A 17,188-nucleotide genomic window follows, 5' to 3' on the forward strand; every position below is an offset into this window, starting at 1 on the left:
GCACATTGACTAGAGGTCTTTATAGACTTGATGCTTATGACAGATGTTTGGATGATGATGCTGCATTTGCAAATGCAGATGCACATGCCTTTGCTCTTGAATCTACCATGGCAGATACCCATTTATGGCATAAGAGGTTTGGATACACCCACGAGGGTTGCATCTCTTGGGGGCTTCTATTATTTTGTCACTTTTATTGATGACTTTACCAGGTACACTTGGATTTTCGCCTTGAAATCCAAATCTGAAGTTTCTTCATGCTTCAAGCACTTTATTGCCTTGGCTGAGAATGAGAGTGGGTTGTACATTGCTCACCTTAATACAGACAGGGGGGTTGAATACATGTCAAAGGAGTTTGCTGTTTTTTTAGCTTCCCGTGGAATACATCATCGATGCACGGTGTCTTATACTCCTCAATAGAATCCCGTGGCTGAGCGAAAAAATAGGTCAATGATGGAGATGGCCAAGTGCATGTTGAAAGGCAAACATTTGCCTAACAAGTTGTGGTTGGATGCGGTCATGTGTGCTAATTACATCTTGAACAGATGTCCCACCAAGGCATTGCAGACTATCACACCTTATGAGGCTTGGACGGGTCGTAAGCCTTGCATTTCTCACATGAGGACTTTTGGATTCTTAGTGTGACTGCACAGACACGCACTAAGTTGGATGATAAAGCTGTCAAGTGCATTTTTATTGGGAATAGCTCAGAGAGCAAGGGCTATAAGCTCTACCAGCCCTGCACGGACAAGTGTTTTGTCAGTCGGGATATTGTGTTTGATGAATCTACATCTATGCCTTTGCTGGACTGTCAAAAACAGCCCGTTGTTGATGCCCCATCAACAATGATCGATGCCAACGTGAGGTCGAACTAAACTGATCATTGGGCTGTTTTTGATGCCCCATATATTTTTGACAGCTTGATGCCTTTGTTTCCATCCGATGCTCAAGATGATGTTCCATCTGAGGTTGTACCTCCTATATTTGTTGTTTTTGATATTTTTGATAGCTTGATGCCTTTGTTTCCATCCAATGCTCAGGATGATGTTCCATTTGAGGTTACACCTCCTCCATCTGTTGGTCATTTGCAGCCACATGTGCATCCAAATATTCAGCCTGATATGCCTCTCATGTGCAGCCAAATATTCAGCCTCATTGATTAGGACCATTGCACAGGGCTCTTGACTAGAAAAGAGCTGAAATCCAAGAGCCTAAAAAGGTCCCCATTGGCTCCTTGACACATTAAAAGACAGAAAACAAGATACTCCTCTACCAACCCGTACTAGAGCAGCTGTCCGGAAAGAACATGCTAGTTTTGTTGCTTATGCTTTGGTTGCTACCGCATGCAATGAAGAGCCTTTATGTCATTAAGATGCCTTTCAGAATGATTGTCCGTTGAAGGCTATGCAAGCTGAATTGGATTCTATCCATTAGAATAACACTTGGGAGTCGTGTGATTTGCCTCTTGGCAAGAATGCCATTGGAACTAAGTGGGTTTATAAAATCAAACAGAAAGCTGATGGTTCAGTGGACCGTTACAAAGCCCGTCTTGTTGCTAAGGGCTATGCTTAGCAGCATGGCATTGATTTTGAGGAGACTTTTGCTCCCACTTCCAGGATCACTACTATTCACAATGTTATTGCCTTTGCTGCCCACTTTCATTGGGAGGTACATCAGCTTGATATCAAGACAGCTTTCCTTCATGGGCATTTGCAGGAAGAGGTCTATGTTTCCCAACCTCTTGGCTTTGAGGTTGAAGGTTTTGAAAGCAAGGTATGCCGCTTGAAAAAAGGCCTCTATGGATTGAAGCAGGCACCTCGGGCTTGGTATTCCTGGATTCATACTCATTTGCTCACACTTGGCTTTCTAAACAGCCCTACAGAGGCTACCCTTTACATCCGCAAGCGTGGGACAGATTTGCTGATTTTATTCCTTTATGTGGATGACATGCTTGTGACTGGGACACATGCTCAGCAAATTGCAGATTTTAAGCTTGATTTGCAGAAGACATTTGCTATGTTTGATCTTGGTCTTTTGCACTACTATTTGGGCATCCAATTTGCTAGCATGAGGGGGGCATTTTGATGCCACAATCCAAGTATATTGAACAACTTTTGCAGCGTTTTCAGTTTGAGGATTGCTGTCTCACAGTTGAGCACATATATGCACATCCCATCTATGCACCATTGGCATGCCATGAAGCGTGTTTTCAAGTATTTCACAGGCACTCAGCATTTAGGTCTTCTTTATGGGGATGATAGTTCACTTGTCATGCATGGATTCACTGATAGTGATTGGGCTGGTTGTTCGGACACTCGTGTGTCACATAGTGGCAACTGTTTTATGCTTGGTACTTCATGTGTTTCTTGGTTCAGCAAGAAGCAAAGTACAGTGTTTGGCTTCGGAAGCTACTTGCAGATCTTTATGCATGTCAGACTGCTCCTACCGTCATCTTCACTGATAGTCAGAGTGCTTTGGCTGTTGCACGGAATCATGTTTTCCATGCTCGCACAAAGCATATTGAGGTTCACTATCACTATGTTAGAGAGCGATTATCAGCAAGTGATATTCAGTTTTCCTATGTTCCCACTGAAGGCAACTTTGGGAGATCTTTTTACAAAGGCTCTACCTAGACCTAAGTTTGAGGCTTTTCGACAAGCTTTAAACTTAGTATCTTTTGTAACTTGATCTGTTGTACTCTGTACAATCATAAGTTGCTATATCCCTACAGGATGAGCAGTGCAACCATGACATTAGATATTCAAGTATCCTGAGCCATGTCCAAGATACTTCAGCCCATACCATGCAGGGGGGTTTGTAGGCCATTTTATGGGGCTATCCATAGGTGCCACTTATTCCTTGGTATGTGCCTTGTAGGCCTAGTTATAGTCAGTTAGAACTATTGGTACAGTTACTACATGTACCACCTAGGTCAGTTAGGACACTTAGTCCAGTTAGGGCAATTAGCCCTAGGGTTTTGTTATGTTGGCTCACCCTTGAGCCTCCATGCTAGTGATTGCAGCATTTTCAATACAACATCTCGTTTTTGCTCTTCCATCACTCTTTTTTGAGCTTCCATTGCTTGCCATAGCCATTAGTTTACGAATCTTCAACTACTGTCTCGAATGTATATCCTAGATTTTCAGCTCTGTGAACATGATAACAGAGACATCTTTATATTTTCTTTGAAATACTCTAGTGTCATACGGTATTTTTTGAGTGAATAATTTCAAATTGAATTTCTGAATCTGGGTGGAGGACCAGCTGTGTTTAGAGAATCCTTTGTGGGTAACTCTCTTAAGGAGTTTCTTAGTAACTGCAATCACAAAAGATCTGAAACACATTCCAGCATTCTTGCAAACATGTCTATGAGGATGAGACCAAGGCCATTATATTTGCATGCCATAACATCAGTTTGAGTATCCCTATCAACAATACGTTGCTTCAGAGCTACAACACTCTCGTTAGTGCTTTCAACAAATGCTATTGTACAGCAAGTTCCAAGCATGAAAAGCTTGGAGTAAGTTCTCATATTGGAGTTCCACCAAAATCTCAATTACAAGCAGAGTATTAACCACTCTCCTTGGTGTTTAACCAGTGTTCGGCCATAGTCATGTACATTAGATCATGCTAGTGCTTTCACCAAGGATGGAACAACTCGGACGCTAGGAGAAAACTTTCTTCATGCAATATTAGATATAACACACCACTGGCCTTCAAAGATCTTCTCCTCGCTAACCAAGTGTTTGGCCACGTATCAATTCACTACATTATGCTAACTTTCGGACAACTTAGACGATTGGTCAATAATTTCCTCCGAGCAGGATCAAATAACACATGCATGCTAGTACTTTCACAAAGCGTGCATGAGACACTGAAATGATTGGTGGATAGTTGTATCTTTAAACTCGTTCTTTCACAAAGGGTGCATGAAACAACTCTAATGACTTGTGAGTAACTTCCTTTGGGAAGATCAAATAACACAAGCTAGTGCTTTCAGAAGTCAGTACTCCCAACAAGCGCATCCAAATAACAAATTTGTTATGGCTGGTCATCATGAACAACCTGTGGAGGACAATAGATGAATTGCCTCCATGTACTTATACCTAGATGAATCCGGGAACATTCCCAAACTCATCCTCTAAAAGGACAACATAGTGCAGTTTCAATCTCACGATAATCACTCATAAGATTGAAAACCATAAACTCCATCACGCATAGCAGGGACTAGCTACTGTAACATCCCCATTGACGTCATCAACGCCCAACAGTGGGTGTAGACCATAGTATAAAACTATGCTCTCACACATACAAATCCACACACCCACACATACTTGAGCATCCATTTATACTAAGTCTTCGTACTGAGTTTCTGTCGGCACTCCGGAGGTGAAGGGCCGACTTAGGCATGACGAAGGCTAGCACTAAAGGAGAAGGCTAATCAAAAAGTAGTCCAAAATCTCTTCATTAAAGCTACAACTGCTTGTAAAGTCTAAATGATTTCATTTTAGTCTCTCCCAAACGAGCATCTAAATCTAGCTGATAGGACAAATTGCAATGCACCATGTACTAACTATGATACATCGAATACCATGACTTTGGTGTTTTGTAGACTCACTGAGGGTTTCCTGCAATCAAAAAGATCTTAAATGCATTCAAGCATTCTTCACGTCTTCTCATTTTGCATTACTTGAGTATTTATATGATGCTTGGCCTTTGGGAAGATCAAAATAAATATGTGAAACAACAAAAACAAACAATGAACCTCACAGTAGCAACCCACAAGGTTGGAAACTATAAACTCCATCATATCTAGCAAAGGCCTAGCTAAAATGATAGTAAGTCGTGACTCATGTAGCATGCATTAACATCTATGATTCTATGATATATCATTCATGAAAAATGATTCAACTGTCAACTAGCAACAGTCTGAAACAGATTATAATTTACAATAGCACAAGTTACAAGCACCCATAGTATCTACTATTATCCTGATTCATGAACCATGTGAGATATTAGAAGATAAAAGCACCCATAGTAGTATCCATGATCATGAATCATGTCAATATAAAAGCAACTAGCTGCCAAAGTATACTCAATACTGTATCATCAAAAAAGAAATAACACAGTCTAGGACACATCTGAAGTCTCCCAAGAGCCTAATCTGGTAGAGTACTAGGCTAGCATTGTCCAACTCAAGGTACAGTACTAGTACCATTTGCATCACCCGTTGACTCGTCATCCTTTGGCTCCTCATTGGGTGTCACTGTTTGAAGAGGAATCAGTGGCATCCGATGCAACTCAAGTACTAGCACCATCTCTAGATGGATGCGATCATGTGTGGTACGCTGGCACTGACAGCTCCTCGCATAACATAGAGTATATGCCCAGCTCCTCATCTTCTCCACGTTCACCTTATCTACGTTCACTTGGCAAGGTTTGGGGAAGCTGGCGGAGTATTCAAGGAGACGGAGGTTGCAATGACAAAACACCAACCGCTCTAATTAAACCATGGTCAATCTATTCCTCTGCTTTCCGTGGAAGAGGGTCCAATTGCTCCAAGTTCCTCTCACAAGGACCCGAACTATAGTTCTGTGAGAGAACTCCTATAGCAAGGTGTTTCTGCCATAATCCATTCAAGCAAAGATAGGTATCAATAACTTATTATTAATACAACTTCAAATTGCTTAACTAGTGAGGTTGTCTCTTACCAAAGTAGGAGCACAATTGCCATACAAGATTATCCTCAAATCTTCGTTGCATCTCCACATCACCACTTATCCAATTTTGTATGTATTATTGCATCTCCTCCTAAAACTCCTCATTTTCATTCCACCACTATGCAAGCCATGCGGCTAGCGGTTTCAATAGCTCGAGGTCACTGTAGCCTTGATAGATGCTTAGGATTTTAGGTCTCTTCGTCACAAATCCAAGCTACTCCCTAGGTTCTCAATCAAAATATCAAGGCAATGTGAGACGGAGGTTGCAATGACAGAATACCAACTGCTCTAATTGAGCCATGGTCAATCTATTCCTCTTCTTTCCGTGAAAGAGGGTCCAATTGCTCACTATACCTATGGTGGAAGCATCTATGGCTCTCAAGAACATGGTCCCCTTGCAACAAGAAGACACCAAAATAACGTACACACTCCTCCTGTGTACATCCGACCATCCATTGCAAAAGAGTGTTGCACCCATACTTTGCCCAAGTCTCTTCCAAAGGTTCAATTTGTGCTTCCACACATGCCCTCTCTCTTATTAGGTCTCTTGGCCAAAAGGCTTCATATGTAGTCCCTTCCCATTTATAGCCAATGTGGCTAATAGCTCTCATGTCTTCTATCGCGCAGTCTTCTACACATTAGAGGGTATCACATATTGCATGAAGAGCTTCATGAGCTCAGTAGTGGCGTCCTTAACTGCTTGCTTTTGCATGTGAGCTTGAATGCTAGACCTTTGCAATGAGCCTCTTTCTCCCACACTAGCATCCACACTACATGATCCATGTGGCAAGGGCAGCCTCGTAGCACTTGGACCCAATGTTGTTGATGCCCATCTACTTCTATTTGAACTCAATGTGCTAGCATCATTCAATGGCTCTATGGCCTCAGCCTCTTCTTCCCCTTCATTTGTCAGGGCCATAAATAGCATGCTATCTTTCACATCCGCAGGCACAAACTCCCAAGGTCCTATATCCTTGTTGGGAACACCCGCTGGATGGTCTTTCACCCATGTGATAGACCCTATTTTGACTATGCTGCAATCGTTGCATCTCTTTTTCTTGGATCCACCACTGCCCCAATAACTATCCATGGGGAGGAGGAGTAGGTAATAGATTATAGAAGGAAAAGGAGGAGGAGGCCGAGGGAGATTATGAGGAGGAGGAGGGAGAGTAGGAGGAGTTACGAGTGGGAGGAGGAGAGTATGGGGAGGAGGAGGAGAAAAAGTAAGAGAATGAGGAGAGGAGTAGGAGGATGATGGGAAGGCTGGAATAGGAGCGGAGTAGGAGGATGGAGAGGCTAGAGAGAGGAACAACAAACAGGTTGCGGTGGCCAAAAAACCTATTCGGGTTTTTTGAGAAAAGTGCATGCTTTTGAAACGCCATTTTGCCGTTTTGAACGAGTGCCATTTCAGTGATTCCATTTCTGTGAGAAGTGCAGCAGCGCAGAGCAACAACGCAGAGCAACAACGGAGAGAAAACAGCAAACTCACAAGAAAAATAAGAGAGACTTGCATAGGATCTCAAGAAAACCTCCTCAACTGCAGGAGAAAACCTTCAACTGATGTGTGTATAACTGTGAGCTGAGATGCTCAAATGGGGGGAGAGGAGCTCTATATATAGGGGGGGCACCATGCCCTGAACTGGCCGACCAGATGGGCCGACCCATGGAGGGCCAGATCGACTGGCTGGTCGGTGGGAATGCGTGGGGTTGGGGACCCAACTGACCGCGCCACCTAGGCACCATGTAGGCCGGAATCTGCGGAAGTGCTTGCAAACAAAGAACTCATCAATCTTCTGATTCCATGCTCGAGGAGCCTGCTTATGCTCATACAAGGCTTTCTGTAATCTGTAAACCATACCAGCTAACTTGGTAAATCCACGCGGTTGCTCCACATAGATTTCTTGCTTCAAATCACCATTGAGAATTACAGATTTAACATCCATATGATAAATGGGCCACTGCTCATGAGCTGCAACTATTAGTACTGTCCAAAGAGTGGCCATCCTGGCGGTAGAAGAGAACGCATCATGATAATCAATTCCAAGGCATTGAGAGTAGCCTTTGGCCACAAGTCGGGCTTTGTACTTATCCACAGTCCCATTGGAGGAATACTTGGTCTTGTAAACCCATTTGATACCAATGACGGAACGACGCTTGGGGCGCGGTACTAACTCCCAGGTCCCATTCCACTCAATAGAATCCAACTCCAGCTTCATGGTCTGCTTCCAATGTGTCTGAGAGAGGGCTTCCCGAACATTTGAAGGCTCCTTGTCTTTGAGGATGCGGGACATCAAGAAGTAGTTGACCTCAAGTGGAACTACCTCCAGAACCTTTTCCTTATTGTGATGGGATTGCCGGGGTCCATCCTCCTCCCAAAGCCATGAGGAAGGAATGTCGGTGACACCAGAGTCGCAAAGAGTCTCAATCAAACAACGAGGTACCTTCTGAGAGCCTGACTCGAAAATTTCCGTATAGCGTCCTAGAGAGGTGAGGAATCATCTGGATCATTGTCGTTCTCACCCTCTGAAGAAGAAAGGGTGAGGTAGCACAAACTCGTCAATACTATCATCATCAACGGGCTCTGAAAGAAAGGGTGAGATAGCATCAATGACGAAAGACGGAAGCTGCTCATCAAAGATAACACCCCTGCTGAGGATAATCTCCTTCTTGGAAGGGTCACACAGTTGATAACCTATAGATTGGGAATCGTATCCAACAAAGATCGTCTGGGTGGACTTCACACCTAACTTCCCCCTCTGCTTCTTGGGAATGTGTACAAAGGTGTCACATCCAAACATGTGGAAATACGAAACATCAAGCTTCTTGCCAAAATAGGCTTCAAAAGGAGTTGCCTTGGGGACAGTAGATGTCAGAGAGCGATTCAGGATATGAATTGCCATGGCAGTGCCTTCCGTCCAAAGGAACCGAGGAACTTCCCAGTGAGTGAGCATGGTCCGAGACATCTCAACCACGGTACAATTCTTGCGCTCAACAACTCCTGCTTCAGAGGCATTCCTGTGTTGGCAAACTCCCGTCAAATGCCTTTTGTCACACAAAACTCCTCAAATGGATAAGAATAGAGTTCACCACCTTTGTCACACCGAAGAGCTTTTACATGATTCATTCTCAACTAAGGCACACCACACCATAGATTCTTGAGCCAAAAAGTATATCCACATAAACCTGCTGAAGTCATCAACCAGTAGCATGAAGTAGAGAGTCCTGCCAAGACTGGCAACAGTCACTGGTCCACAGAGATCAACATGGACCAACTCTAACGGAAAGGAAGCCCGCCGTGAAGCCTGCTTTGGGAACACATCTCGGTGTTGCTTGCCTTGAAAACATGACCGGCACTGACCGTGCTTGTTGCCCACATCCTTGAAGAGATGATGTGATTGTGGAAAGTGCTGACAAAGTGTAAATGCCATGACTAACTGTACCAGTCTATACCACCTGACCAGTAACCTTATCTCAAACTTCCACAAAGTTTTCATCAAACAATATTGGGGTTCCAAGTCGGCAAGTCTCATAAACAGACAATAGATAGAGAGGGAACGAACAGAACTCGAGAGGAGTGCATCCCTCCTTTTCCATTGGGAATGATGTCAAGGCTGCCTTCACCACGAACTTTGATAGTTGTGCTATCGCCGATACAGACATCACCACCGGAGATCACAAAATCCTTCAACTCAGCTGAAGAAGGACTCATATTTAGGGATGCCCCACTATCAATGATCCAGGTTTGGACCTTTGTTGTTAACTCGATAGGGGCACTTCCTCCACTAATGACCTTTCTCGCCGTAGTGATTACATGACCGTTCCACCTTCAATGCCTCCAATTCCTCCCAAGTGAGACTACTCATCCTGCCAGTGGTAAAAAGCATAGTACTAGGAAGTGAGATGAGACAATAAAAAGCACAAAGTGAGATGAGACAACAAAGTAATGGTCATATCTTCAGATGAGATCTCCTTTCCTGCCTGAAGTATCTCTTGTTGAAATTCCTAAAGCTTATTGATATATTCCCTTGTAGAAGATGACTTAGCAGGATCTAATATCCGCATATGAACCTCAACAGAGACCCTCTTCATTGGAGTACTCCGGTTATAGAGGGAAGCCAAATGCTCCAAGATACTCTTTGCGGCCGACATGTGCTTTATATGGTTAATAATCTGAGGAGTACAGTTCAAGAAAATGAACGAACGGAGCCTTGCATTGACATGGTCCCAGATTTGGGCCAGATTCTTGGCCACCTTCTGGTCCAGAATGCCCAAACTTTCATCAAGGGGATCTGTCCTTGTGACACCTACAAGGATGAAGTTTTCTAGGTCGTAAGACTGCAATACTGACTCCATCATAACAAGCCACACACCGTAATTGTTCCTATCCAATTGTCGGTCGACAGTGAACGTGGGTAAGACAGGGATCTTCACCTTGTTTTCTGCCATAACCCCGGTTAGGAAGACCTGGGTTAGGCCAAGATGGTTAACTACAATTAACCAAAGAACCAAAGGGCTGACTTTGGTCAGAGAGTGTTGACTTGCGTAAAGGAGAATTGGCTTACGCCAAGAGGGTTAACTTCGGTTAACCAAGATGTGCCAACTTTGGTTGGAGAGACTTTAAGGCGCTTCAACTGTCGGTCAAGCCCTTTAATTATGATCAAGAGGGTTGACTTCGGTCGACCAAAGAAATTGTTTTATGATATGTGCACATGTTTGTTTGGTGGGGACACCCCCAGAGACCAACATCAGTCTAGAATTTATTTGCATGTAAAAGCGCTAATGATTAATGGGTGCCATGGCTATGTGCGCTTTAATTAATTGTTGCAGGTACTAAGAGGGGTTGAACGCCCGAGCCATATGGAGCTTAGCAAGCGACCAGGAGTGGTTCACGTGACCCAATGCTACGAAGACCCTAGAGTTTTGCCCTTTGTGGCATGTAACTAAAATTTAGTTAGTTGGTTGACAAGTGGCATGTTGCCAAAGAATGAGCCTGAGAGCTCTTTGTAATTTGCGATTTCACGTACGTTTGGTATCTCAGCTTGGAGCTGAAGCTTGTAATCTTTTTCTCTGATCAATAAAGATCCTCCAGGGGGTTCCAGCCCGACATGTTGTCCTAGGCCCTAGTGGTGCTTGCACACGCACACACACACACACACACACAGAGCTGTGAGTAAAGAATATGCACAGAAACCCAGGTAGCCTAAAAGAATTCAGGCAACAAAGTAGCTGATTGGGTGATGTCTCTCATTAGCCCATTATGGTTCATGATGGACAGCTGCAGGTGGTGTTCACGATAGGGACTTCTGGTTTCTAATATAGATATTACTATTACTTCTGTTACAAACTGCCTTTCACAAATCTAAGCAGCGTGCATACAATGAAACATGCGCAGGTGTATCTTATCATAGGACTAATTTTCTCACATTTCTACCAAAGGGAAGTACTGTGTAATGATTGTCCTTAGTATGAATTTGGGGACTAGGAAAACTTGTTGGTTTTCAGTGGAGGCATGCCTATAGAATCCAGAATACCTTTAGCTTGGCTCTTCAAAGAAACTTTGCAGCTAGTTTCTTAAAACAGCTACATACAATCGTACAACCATAGCAAAGAGAGATGAGAAAAACTACACTATATCCTTGGAAGACTCACTATTACGGAAGCTGGAAGTTGCAGGACATTGATCAGGAATATGTCAATCGCATGTGTATTCACAAAAGGAAGGGTAACATTTGAAATTATATTTCCAACAAACACCTTGGAGTATCATGGCTGCCAGCATCAACGCAGTGCTCCAAAAGCTCAATAAATTTGTAGGGGAACGTTGAAAAATCCACGAGTATGCACTGTTCCACTTTCAAAGTCTGAAAATCATCCTCACTGACTTCCAAGAAATAAAGGAAGAAGGGATCTGCTTCATTTGTGAGCTGCATTCTTAGAAGCTGCACATGCCAAAGACAAATCATTTGGTCTTTTCCACAACATTTCTCTCATGCAATGTACAAACCTGTACGGACAGGAGATAGACATACTGAAAGCCTACAACAATATTATCATACCACCTACCTTAGTAGACCTGTGAAGCTTGCTAATGCCCATCATTATTCTTACAGTGAGCTCCATGAGCCGATCTTCAGACCCTGGCAGTTTGGTTACTCTGACCGGAATTGGTTTTTCAAAAAGTATGGAACTGCTCTCCATGTAATTCACCTTCACTATATCATCCATTACAGAGATACGTCTCACCAGATTATGTGTAATTGCCCAAATTCTTTATAGGCCTCTTTTTTAATCAGATTGAAAATGTCCATGTGACCATGGAATCCAGCTAGAAAAAGCTACATTTCTCATCACCATCGCTTGGAAATACATTGGCCCATTTAAAGAGTTGCTATTGTTGGAGTAAAGCAGAAGATGAAAACCATCCCCTGCATTTAAAAACAGAAGAGAAAAACTCAGTTTCTTGAACTGCAGAGGCTGGAGCTAACAAATTATGTTCTTCACAAAGGAAAAAACAAATAACACCTTAGACATGGCAAGTTCTTCATGACTAGTGCAGAAAATCGTGCCTAGTATTTATTGGCTTTGCTGAAATGTTGCAGGCTAAAAGATCGAGATACTAAACAACTGTCTGAGTATCAACCGTATAACAAGTTCAAAGTGCTGCTCACTCTTACATGGACTTTCTGCCAATCATATCAATGCTAAACAATCTGAACAGTCAACAGGAAGTTTAGGGGAAAATTATATGCAAATGCCAATAGCAAGGATCAAACATCATCCATTAGACTTGTTACTCTAACAATTGGAACAGTCAACAAGGTCCCTAAGCCTTACAAAAATGCAAAGTCCTTAACACAATTATAAGCAAATAAGAAGAACAATTGAGGATGAGACGTCTTCAGGTTGAAGGTTTACTATGTGTGGATAAACCCCTTCCATTCATGAAAACTGAAGACACGTGACACAAAGGTAATCCTACTTTAGAATGAAGACACAATAGGCATTTCCCTGCCCTACCCTGTTTTGTAATCTCTGCTTCTTATCTTAAGGTGTTGTGAGAGATGTCACCATGCATGCACATCAGCAAGAGCAATCTTTAACCAAGAACAGTGAGAGAGAGAAAGAAAGAAAGATGTATTAACGCCTGCGGGAGGCATCACGGGCCTATAGGACAAACTGCGCAAAAAAGTAGACTCACACAAGCCTTAGTGGGCTGGAGCAAAGGGCGCTCTAGGGCCCTTGCTGAGTACTAATTTACGCTAGCAAAATCATAATCAGTCAAGCACAGGCAGAATCAAGTCAATCTCGGAGCTGGGACTCAGAAATCGAAACCTGGCACAGAGATGGCTCTCTGGTGAGCTGTCAAAATATCTCGTATCTGCATCTATTGAGCTGTCTCGTGCTGTGGCGGGGGACGTGGTCTCACAGAGAGAGAGAGAGAGAGAGAGAGGTCTTTGGAAGACTGATGGGTCTATGAGACTGATACAAATCCAGCTAGAGGGGTGGAGCTACTAACCGAGCATCCACACCCATACAAAAGCAGAAAAACAGTATCCTACATAATCAAACAACATAATCAAACAGTAATAATAATCATCTACAGCATAATCATCCTCCACTGCCACCATAATACAGAATGAATGCTCCAGGACAATGTGGCCCCTCCCCTCGTCAAGTGTGAGGGATCGATAGCATGAAATAAGATATGGAGTGCTGTCAGCAGTGGGTGCAGTCCTATGCTATCTCCTGGTCATGACTCTGCATCTGACGAGGGCGACCGTCACACCTATCGGTCTAGCCAGCAGATGCACATGACATCTACAGCAAGAGCATGAATGAGCATGTTGAGTATCTAGGAAAGATCATGGAAGTTCTAAGGATACATAAGATTTTTGCAAAGATGGCCAAGTCAAATTTGCTCAAGAGGTAAGTACCTAGGATATGTGGTCACAAAGGATGGCATTATGGTGGACCAAAAGAAGATTGGAGTGGCGAAGGGTTGGAAAGTACCTACGAATATAGGGCAGCTAAGGAGTTTTTTAGGGTTTGCTCCTTATTACCAAAGGTTTGTCTACCACTTTTCTGAGAATCTCCTCAATAAAGACAAGTTTCAATGGAATGCAGAAGCTCAAAGCAGGTTTGAGAAACTGCCCGTTCCAATTACATTCCTAAGATTATATATTACACTCATCTCCTATGTCAGGACATTGCCGTATTTGGAACACTTACCAAAAAGTGAGAAATTTGCTCAAGTGGGAGGGTTTGAAAAAGGACCTTTACTCCTATGTGCAACGTTGTGATTCATGAAAAAGACACAAGAATATGAGAAACAGATTGGTTTGCTACCTCCCTATCCATTCCTTCTCAAAAGTGGGAGACCATTCGTATGGATTTTATACCTTTATTACCAATAGCTAGGGGGGGATATGAGATGGAATCTGCTTTTAGTAGTATAGGACACCTATTTCAAAAATTACAAATTATTGCAATGACCCTGCGTCAATCATGTGCCAGTGTCACTCCCGTCAGTCTTGCTTCCGATCTGATGAGGATGGAGGGAAGGTCTTCTAGTCTGATCTATGTCTCAACCCAGCCTCAACCCGCTAGCGAGCCTTCCGGGTCTCTCACTCTAGTCCTGGGATCCTCGTCTCCCTGAGCCCTACTGGAAAGTGCAGCTTGGCTGAAAAAACTCGGGGATCATACTCTGAGTGGAGTTTGGCTATATACTTTTTTGTTTCCCTAGAAAAAGGAAACTTCTATTAATGCTTGAAAAGCACCATACAAATCAGCTTCCAAAGGGAACAAAGGATGGTAAGTACAAAGAGAAAAACGTAAAGACCAGCCTCTACCAGAGAACAAGCTCACTGCCTAAGGAATCTTTGGAACAGGGGCTAACAAGCAAGGTGGGGGTCTATACATCCAATGGATATCTCTTGTGGAAAGGGTGTAAAAGATTCTTTTAGGCCAAGCCTTGTAGAACGCTCCCACCTCTCGACAGTCGCTCTCAATCCTAGAGTACCGTGCTCCCAAATGGCATGCAGAGTAAAGATTATCACTTGCCAAATAGTGAATAGGTAGCCGTCGGAGGGACCTGCTAGCATCACATGACTGTACCGTGTCACCCAGATGTTCTAGGCTGTAATGCTTGACATCGTCTCCCAAACAATGTACTCTAGCAAGGATTCCGGCTGTACACGGGAAGGCGATGCGTCATATACATCTATCTGTGACCTGTTGACCATGAACCCTGTATGCTGGCGAAATTGGATCAATCGAGAAGGCATGCCCCCCCTCTGTGAGCCATGCAACCATCCCCTGAGTGAAGCCCCTCTACATCCACTACATGTGTGCCACAATCTTGAAGCTCGCTAGCCATATCCTCTAAGCCACATGACAGCCCACAAGCAGTGAGGGATCGTCTCCAAAACTCCCTCTGTGCAATAGAAGCACCTGCCATCTATCGGCATCTGCTCTAACTAGGGGCCGATAGGCAATCTCCCATGAGCCAATAACCATAAGAAACAAGAAATCTCACTGGTCTCATGCTGGTCTCAAGACGAGGCCAAAAATGTGAGAGGACCTCTCGAGGAACATCCTGCTCAACCCAATGGCACTCTCTTGAGGGTGTCCAAGCGAGTACCTCTAGCTGAGGCATCCCCGAGGCGAGTCGTGTACGAGAAACCGTCTCTACCCTGTCCGAGTGTCCTATCCGAACATGCCATAACAACTCTCTAGGGTCCCACTGAACGTCACAGAGAGGCATTTGGCTAGATACTTTGATCAAGCCTCTGTGTCTTGAGCAAATGCTCCCTGTGCCGGACAGCCTCATGAATGAAGGTTGCCACACATCTCTGATTTAGGTAGGACAAGAAGCTAGATAGGGGCCCAATACCATCCCTGAAAAGACAGTGATAGTGACCTTGAATCTCATAGTGTATGGGGCATCTAAAAGCAAAGTGCTCCTCCGTCTTGATCTCCTACTAATCACATAAAGTGTAGATGCAACCCATCCCCGAAACCATCCTAGAAGAGACAGTGATAGCAACCTCGAATCTCATAGTAGATGGGGCATCTAAAAGCTAAGTGCTCCTTCGACTCGATCTCCTACTGATCACATAAAGTGCAGATGTGACTCTCTCTGGGGATGCCCGTTTGCTCTCAATGCTAAGGCGATGTGATGAAACGCAAAACTACCTAATCGATATCCTCAAGGAGTAGGGGAGATGGATGTGTGTATCATGATGGGTGAATGAAGCCCTCAGCTGAAATCCACAAGCAGTGGTCTCTGTAGAAGTTGAGCTTCACAGGAAGCTCACTAGGTGCCAACTAGGTCCTAAAGGTGTTTAGCTGTAAGATATCCTCCAAGATAACCTAGCGCAACCTCATGATGTGTGAGCAAGACACAAATAGCCTCAATGCTGTATTGAAAGAGGGACAATCTGCCTATGTAAGCCCTAGAATTTCAAACCATTTGCATGTATGTGCATACCAACACCATTGAACACTATGCTACCAAGGCCATGGATGAAGATAGGACCAACCATGATAGCCTGCATCCCCCTAGAGAACAAGAGCCATACTCCCTAACGTGGTAGAGGTGCGTCAAGCTATAGTGGAGATGCCCAAACTCACCAAGACTATCTTATGTGGGATTGAAGGCTTATTGCGGATCATCCAAAAAAGCAATAGAGCTTGAAGCCTCTCCACTTGAGCACAATCTACCTCCGATAGGTCTAGCCCCCAACAAGGGCTGCCATACATACCCACAAGGCGGACCAAAGAGTCCACGAGAAGAGACTTGGTCCAAGGATCCTGGAAGTGAGAGTGAAAGCATTTTCGCTCAAGCTCTAGCAAGCACTTTGTATCCCCTCCTCAGTCAAGCTACAACGCTGGTCACACTGCAAAAGTCGAGCCTGCAATGCTGGTCACATCATGAAAATCCGGCCAAAGAAAAGAAACGCAAGTATGTATAGGATGCAGCAATCTCCACTAGCAAACCAATCCAGTGTGAAGTGCTCTCTGTGCATGGCTGCCCAGGATATATTGAAGATCAATTACCTTGGTTTTACCAAGGTTTTGACACTCGAGTCATGTGTCCCATTGAAAGTATGAAGTGCATCCAAGTGTCGTTGGAGGCCTTCTACTGAGGATGAGAGTAGAACCATGTCATCTACATATAAGAGGATTTGGAGCAAGGATCCAGTTGGGGAGTAGCCAGCCCCCCCTAGAGTCCCAATGAAATTCTTAAGCTCGTCTATATAGAAGCTAAAAAAGGTTGGCGATAATGGACAATCTTGTTTGACCCCATAATGCTCATAATCTCCTCCGTCCACCCTGCATCTATCCGAACCTTGCCTAAGACGCTCTCTTTAAGTTCCAGGATTGCCTCGATGATCTCCTGATCAGATACCCAAACTCCTACAAACAATTGAAGAGGCGAGCTCTCGACACTGTGTCAAAAGCTTTGC

The 17,188-nt window shown here is 43.9% G+C and overlaps 1 protein-coding gene across 1 annotated transcript in view; it reads right to left on the minus strand.

Moving 5' to 3' along the window:
* The window catches only part of LOC147882596 (uncharacterized), a 60,528-nt gene that overhangs the window by 28,468 nt on the left and 14,872 nt on the right, over positions 1 to 17,188 (minus strand). Inside the window, exons 2-3 of the mRNA XM_087400712.1 lie at positions 11,784 to 12,145; positions 11,475 to 11,659 (exon numbers count right to left, since the gene is read on the minus strand). Coding sequence (XP_087256838.1) covers positions 11,475 to 11,659; positions 11,784 to 11,945 — 347 coding nt within the window. The 5' untranslated portion in view covers positions 11,946 to 12,145. The remainder of the gene's footprint in view (positions 1 to 11,474; positions 11,660 to 11,783; positions 12,146 to 17,188) is intronic.

This window comes from Dipteris shenzhenensis, chromosome 29 (genome assembly GCF_047967505.1).
Source record: "Dipteris shenzhenensis isolate YYH24624 ecotype China chromosome 29, Dip_SZ_1.0, whole genome shotgun sequence".
In the NCBI taxonomy this organism is placed as follows: Eukaryota; Viridiplantae; Streptophyta; class Polypodiopsida; order Gleicheniales; family Dipteridaceae; genus Dipteris; species Dipteris shenzhenensis.